At 41.0% G+C, this 6,950-nt stretch overlaps 1 protein-coding gene and 1 long non-coding RNA gene across 17 annotated transcripts in view; one reads left to right on the plus strand and one right to left on the minus strand.

Annotated features, from left to right (window-relative positions):
• The window catches only part of LOC123501154 (synaptosomal-associated protein 25-like), a 53,480-nt gene extending 46,608 nt beyond the window's left edge, over window positions 1–6,872 (plus strand). For all 16 annotated transcript variants that reach the window (XR_006673576.1, XR_006673575.1, XM_045249768.1 and 13 more), the window contains one exon: window positions 1,542–6,872. Coding sequence is in view for 14 of the 16 variants with exons in the window: in XM_045249768.1 (XP_045105703.1) it covers window positions 1,542–1,610 (69 nt within the window). In the remaining 2 variants the exon portion in view is untranslated. The remainder of the gene's footprint in view (window positions 1–1,541) is intronic.
• Window positions 1,171–1,566, minus strand: LOC123501161. The gene is made up of 2 exons (XR_006673578.1): window positions 1,426–1,566; window positions 1,171–1,230 (listed from the first exon to the last, which is right to left on the minus strand). It is a non-coding gene; the product is annotated as an uncharacterized LOC123501161 (long non-coding RNA).
• Window positions 6,873–6,950: the final 78 nt, after the last annotated feature.

The raw sequence follows: 6,950 nt of genomic DNA on the forward strand, positions 1-6,950 counted from the left end.
TTAAATAATTTTCATATGCAGGTCCTCCCCGACATATGATTGAATTACATTCCTGAAAATGCAGTCATTAAGCGAATGATGATATAGCAAAGATAAGATTAAGTGGAAAAAATAAGGATGCATTCCAAGACCTGTTTGTACGTGCCCAAATCAAAACCATGAAATATCTTATGTAGATACAATTAGTGTCTAAAGTAATAAAATTTGTTAAACAAACAAAATAATTACAAGAATAAGATAATTGAATTAAACTAAATAAGAATAATTTTGTAATTACTCACTGTACCATTGAGTCCATATGTCCCTCACAAGGCTGGAGGATCCCTTACCTTAGTGTCCCTTATTAGATGAAGGGACATCCAGGGCCTCTGTGTGCTCATTCTTCATCCTTATCATCTGTAGAACACTGGGAAACACTGGCTATTGTTGCATCGCAGCACTACAGTCATTTACTCACTGCTGGTATGGTCACATATTGTTCCTAAGGATAGTTCAGGGTTTGGAATAAGTGTATACACTGTGTAAAACAGCTTCACTAAAATGAAAGAATCTTGCTGTACAGAGAATGACTGTGTCTCTAGCAAGGCACATAAGGATGCCACAAGGTATCCCACATACAAAATAATAAAGAGAGGCTTAATAAATCAAATACATAAATGATAATGATAATTATAATGATGAAATAAAATTGATTTACAATATATGTTTACAAGTAATTGAGGAAGATTATGAAAACAAAGCATAACCAGTCATATAGCAGGCAGTGAGTAGTAAAGCTCAATGATTGCAAAAGGGAATTATTATTTAATGGTGAATTGTATAACGGAGGTGACCTGTATTCTCAGATTTTTTTTTTTTTTTTTATCACATTTATTTACTTCTTAATTTGAAATTTTCTGTTGAAGTAGAGTATCTTTATATCATTTTAACAGATGATGAATAAGATCAAGAACTTGCTTGCATTCATAGTAAACTTGCGTGGCATGGATGAGTGATTAGGAATTTGTGCTTTTGTGTTATTTGTGGAGAAACAGACCAGCTTTGACTGTATGCTTTGTGACATAGTGGACTATGCTCCTTACCTTGTATTTTGTAATTTCCTTGTGTGTATTTGCTTTTATTGATCATGCTTTCCTTTTAAATGCACTTATAATGTATTTTTACACACACACACACACACACACACACACACACACACACACACACACACACACACACACACACACACACCTTATCACTATGGAAAGTATCCCTACCTGCCACTGAATAGTACACATGTAGGTGTGAACAGTGTTCAGCTTACTCGAGGAATTTTCAATGACAGCAAGTGGATACTGCCCCACTGAGTCATGGGATGGCATGCATTGATCACTGTCACTGAACTGGACTCTTTTTGGGAAGGTAACAAATCCAGCACAAAGATACACACACACACACACACACACACACACACACACACACACACACACACACACACACACACACACACACACACACACACGTATGGCAGGATAAGCATCAACACTATGTCTTTCTTCCAGGCTGATTCTAACACCACGAGAGTTAACATGGCCAACGAGAGAGCTGGCTCACTGCTGAAGAACGCATAAGCGAGGGGTGGGGTTGCCCTACCTCCCCCTCTCCCCTCCACCCCCCACCCCTGCCACATCTCATCCAGAGCCAGCACACCACCAGCTGGATGAGCACAGATTCACCACCGGAGTGCCGCATCGGGTGACAGGCATTGTAGAAAATGGTGCCGAGATGCTATTATATCTTGGTCATCAGTAGCTTAACTATTTGTTTTCTCTGAGGGTGTGCTATGGCTACCGACCCCAGAGCTCCCGTGCCGGTGTCTCTCAGTATTGGGATCAATCCAGAATTTTTTAGTGCCTCCTGAAGGCGTTGTGATAGCAGGAGAGAGCACGGCGGGGGCGGTGGGGCGGGACAGCCAGCCTGAGGGATGAGTCTGGGCCTCACGTGGCCCAGGCCCATTTGCCGGGGTATGCACTGCCCACACCTGCCATGCCAGGAGCAGGCTGCCTCTCCTGGGTGTCAGGTGTGGGGCCGAGATGACCAAGCAGAGCCGTGGAGGTGATGAGCCCCCCCTCCTCCCCGACTGGAGGCTGGCTCCCAGAGGGGGGGGATAATGGGCACTGTTATACACTTGTCCTTGTCTAGAGTCTTGAAAATCGTTTTTGTTATTGTTGAAAATGAAATTTGTTAATTTTGTAGATATAGGCTACATCATGCAAGCATAATATGGAAGCATTTCATCCTCTGGTCATGATTTTGTGTGGAATCGTTTATGGCCTACTTCCTCCTCAAGAGTCATTCATTCATAACCCTTAGCACACCAGCATGTAAATGCTATTTATTATGAATATCTGAATATGGATTCTTGATATATTAACCCCGGACATTATGGTGATATTTTCGTACTTGTGTTTGATCATTCCCCATTCCCAAGGCTCTCTCCTCTCTTGTCTTGTTTTGTCCCAGCATTGTCCCAGCATGACCATTGTTCCCTCTTGTCAACAGTGTTGTCATAAGTCTTAACAGTAATATTGGTGTCTGGATGAGATGAGAACAAATCTGGCCACTTCCTTATGACAACACTGTTATTGTAATGGTTTGTCTAGTGGCTTCTTATGAGAATGTGGGAGGTAGCAGTGAGTGGTGCCAGCTTCCCATCACTCCCTTTCTTCCTCCTTGCCCCTTCCTTCCTACTCCCTTCATATTTTCCCCCATCATCTTTTTCCACCAGGCACATATTATTCCTTGACACCATAACTGCTGCACATAGGTAATTACACTTAATTCTCAGCTCCATAAAGAGTATTCATTATTTATATTTCTCATATGTTTGTTTCTCACTGATTGTCTGATGATAGAAACAGTGGTCAAGAATTTTTCCAAATCAGAGACTCTGTGTGTGAGGACTTTGGTAATTGGACAAAATTGTCATTTATTAGCAACACAACTTGACATATTGTAACAAAGCAATTGGCACACAGCTTTCATTGACGAGCTGACCAATAGACACTCATCTTCCTTACATGTTATATGAACCTTGATGTAAGATGGTGTTGATCTGATATTACCATCTTACTTGGCTATTGTTTATTATCAGTGCTATTTATTGATCTTATCTCAGATGATTCACCAGCTAGTTAATAGTCATTATTTATTTATTTATTTTTAGACAGTCTAAGATATAACAGAGTATGCTACATATAACTCAAAATCTGAGATTGGTTTTGTTGTATAATCATAATGCAGAGTTGTTAATTTGGTGTAAGGAAATTAATGTTCTTCTGGATTATTATAGTCTTCAGATACTTTTTTTCCCACACTCCCAGGCTTTTACCAAACACTCAAGGAGGTTATTCAGTGAAGTAAATTTTCCCTCATTAAAACTACAGTCTCCTTTAAATTTTCCCCATTTTGCTAGCATCTGTATCCAATGAAGGAGAAGTTGATATGTTATTGACTGAAATAATAGGTGCACCACTTTAGAATGGTAGAATTAAGTATGCTTAGTTGTTTGACATTAAGAATACCCTCCTTGTTCAGGAACTTTGAAGCATTATTTTCATGTTGAGAAAGCATTTTTACTCTGTAATGCATATTCCATAGTGTATTTCTTTTATAGTGATATCATACTTTAGTAAACATGTGAAAATAATTGTTTCTCACTTTCTTGGTAAGAAACTTATTGATACATGTTTCTAAGTGTTATTGTAGGAGACATGGTTCTGTTGTACTGTTCCACACCTGCAGCCATTGACACTGGTATTGTTGTGTCTGGGAGCACCATTTGTTCTCTTTTTATATTCCAGTTCCAGTTTTAGATGAAGGGATATTTTTTTGGAGTGCAGTGGTAGTATGTCTGAATGCAGTAAGGATGGGCATTTAACTGTGTCTGTAGTTGGTTGGTGGTGTGAGAAAACCACATCCCAGGCTGCTGGAGGGAAACATGACTGACAGCCTTACAGAAATGACTACCAGCACATTGGTGCCACACAATGTTGGCCCACCACTCTTGGTCCACCCCAGCAGGCAAGGTTGTAGCTTTCTCATAGTCATCATTTGTGGCAGCAACAGTGTCAAGGATGTCATGTGTCATCCTCACAGTTCAAAGGCCTTCCTGAATTCTTGGTACAAAATTTTCTTCCCACCTACCCTTCCCCATCACAGCAGATTACCTTAGAGGGGACTAAATTTTGCTGTTTTCAACCCACGTCATCACTCCGTGTTCCCTGAAGACTGGCAACTCACCCACAGAACTCTGCTTCACTCAGTCTCGTTCCCTTGTGCCCCACCATGCATGTTGGCTCCCCTCAAGTTACCTAACTCAGCACTGCTACTGAGGAGTGTATTATCAGTATTAGCTGCCACAACCCTTCTCATGGAGTTTCCCTGCTACTTTGCATACTGGCATAGGTTTTATATACTGTCTGGTGTGTTTTTTCTCTATCATTAAACGTGGTTGAAAGCTGTGATATTCCTTGGTTTGATCATGCAGATCTGTTGAAAAATCATAATAAAGTTGTAATGTGTATATATATATTGCCTACATAATATATATATACATATACATATATATATTCACATGTTAGGCCATATCAAAACTTTACTGACAGTGGTACATAAAAGTAAGATTTTTAGGTAGACAGTAGAATTTTTGCATGGCAATATATTGTAGCTGAGATGCTCATTTTCTTTCTCCAACCTTTTATACCAGTGACTCATCCCCTCAGGGTCCTGGGTGTTTCTTTCTCCTTAGCCAAGTGATATTGTCCACAGCTCTGTCTTTCTCTCTACATTCATATGATAACACATACACTTAATACATGCATATGATTACGTATACACTTAATGAGTTAACACACACACACACACACACACACACACACACACACACACACACACACACACACACACACACACACACACACACACACACACACACACACTTCCAGTCCCATGTTTCTGAACCAGCGCTCACCATCGTGCATGCCATGGGGACGACCCCATCCCTGTTCCACTTCCCACCCTGTACTAAGATTATTTAACGTGCCATGATCGGTCGCTGCGCTGTAGGGTGTTGTCGTTGCGTCTTTCTATAATATTGACCTAAATGCCACCCATATTGAACCTCTCCAAGTCAGTCATTTCCCACTTTCAAAGGAATAAAATATTCTTACCTCCATCCTCCCTTCCTTTGTTCCCACACTTAGGAGAGAGCACAGTTTGGAGGTGTGTTGCAGGGCTGTGTTGATTTGATGGAAGCCTGTGTGTTGAGGGAGGCCTGTATTGCAGAATTGTTTGAGTTTGAAGAGTGATGTTAGTGGAGATGTTTGCTGAGTGGAGATGATAAAGGCCAGGGCTGAAGTTACGTGGGCCAATAACAAAGGTGTTGAAAGCCCATCACCAGCAAGGAGGCTGTCAGTGACCCCAGCACTGGCCTCCAGGAGAACAGAACCTCGTGATGCAGAGTGAATGTGTGGGCCTGAGCAGAACACACCTGTAGCTGGTTGCCAGGGCTCCCCCTCCCTCCCCAACAACTCAATATTGCCATTATCTCTGGACTGGAGATGCCTTTTAAAGTGAGACAGTTTACATCAAGCCTCCTTAGGGCTCTGCCCAGGAGACCAGTGAACCCAGCAGCACAATATGGTGGCATATCCGGTTATAAATTAGCATTTAGGTCACTCATTGTCTTTTCTATAATTGTGTCCTTAGTGGTTTGTAAACAATAAGAGAAGGCCCCCTCCCCAACAATCCCAAAAGTTATTTCTATCCCATCATCATCTCCATGTTTGGCCTCTCAACCTGTCCCCTTGAAGTATCCTACTTGAGTCTCCCTCTGCTGCTTCACACAACTGAAACAATAGGGAACAACTCGCCTGGCATTATTTTCAGTTAGTAATTATTTTGTGTATGTGCATGTACATGTATCACCGGCAAGAGGGTGTGGTACTCCTTGGGGGTGGTGCATCAAGTGTTGGTGAGTCCTGGGTTAGTTCATGTTTACTGTTCCATCAGAGATATTGTAAATGTCCACAAAGTTTTCAGGAACATACTTAACTCAAACCTTCTTGACTTACAATAATGCAGGAATTTATTGGCTGTTATCCAGGACTAACCACTTTCTTGGGTTGTGCAGCATAATATAATTCAAATATAAAATATGCAGTTTTGTGGTTGTGATGGGAATCTTACCCTTGCTATGCGTTTTTCACACTTGGCCATGGGGAGTTGTTCTCTCCTGTACTATTTCATCTTGGCTCCACAGCCTCTCTTTTTCCTTTCATTTCTTTTCATGCTCCCCTCTCCATTTGTTCTGTTTTCAACTATCAGAACTCCCAGCCTGACCCCACCCTCTGTCACCCAAGTTGCGTGATGTGATGTGGGAAGAAACAGTTGTGTGTGATGTTTTGTTACTGTGAAATTACAAACAAGGAGAAATCATATATGCAAATATTGGCCAGACATTAGTTAGTATAAACACCAGAAAACATGCTCACTCTATAGGGTTAAAGTATTGTGTAGGGATCTGATTACCTAATTATAGACTTTTTTTTAATCTGCTTGGACTCCTCAATGGAAGCCAGAAATTTGATTGGCTTACAACAGATGATGAAAATGGTGATGATTTATGGCAGATCCACTACCAACCAGTTGTGCACACAACACAGCAAGACAGCCTGTTCCTTGTGTCAGTCGTATGGTTGGTAGGCTGGAGCGTAGGGGGCAAAAAAAACAGTAAAATTGAAAAAAACCTAATATTTTTTTAAATCTGTTTTCTGATAGGGGAGCATTCATTAATAGTACATATGTATCATTTAATAAATATGTAAGCCATTTGTTGGGTGTTTGTATTCAGCCTTTGTGTTTTCTTCCTGTCTTCTGTTGGCTTCTCAGGAAGTGGATGCAAAGATAAG

The sequence above is a fragment of the Portunus trituberculatus genome, chromosome 9 (genome assembly GCF_017591435.1).
Source record: "Portunus trituberculatus isolate SZX2019 chromosome 9, ASM1759143v1, whole genome shotgun sequence".
NCBI lineage: Eukaryota > Metazoa > Arthropoda > Malacostraca > Decapoda > Portunidae > Portunus > Portunus trituberculatus.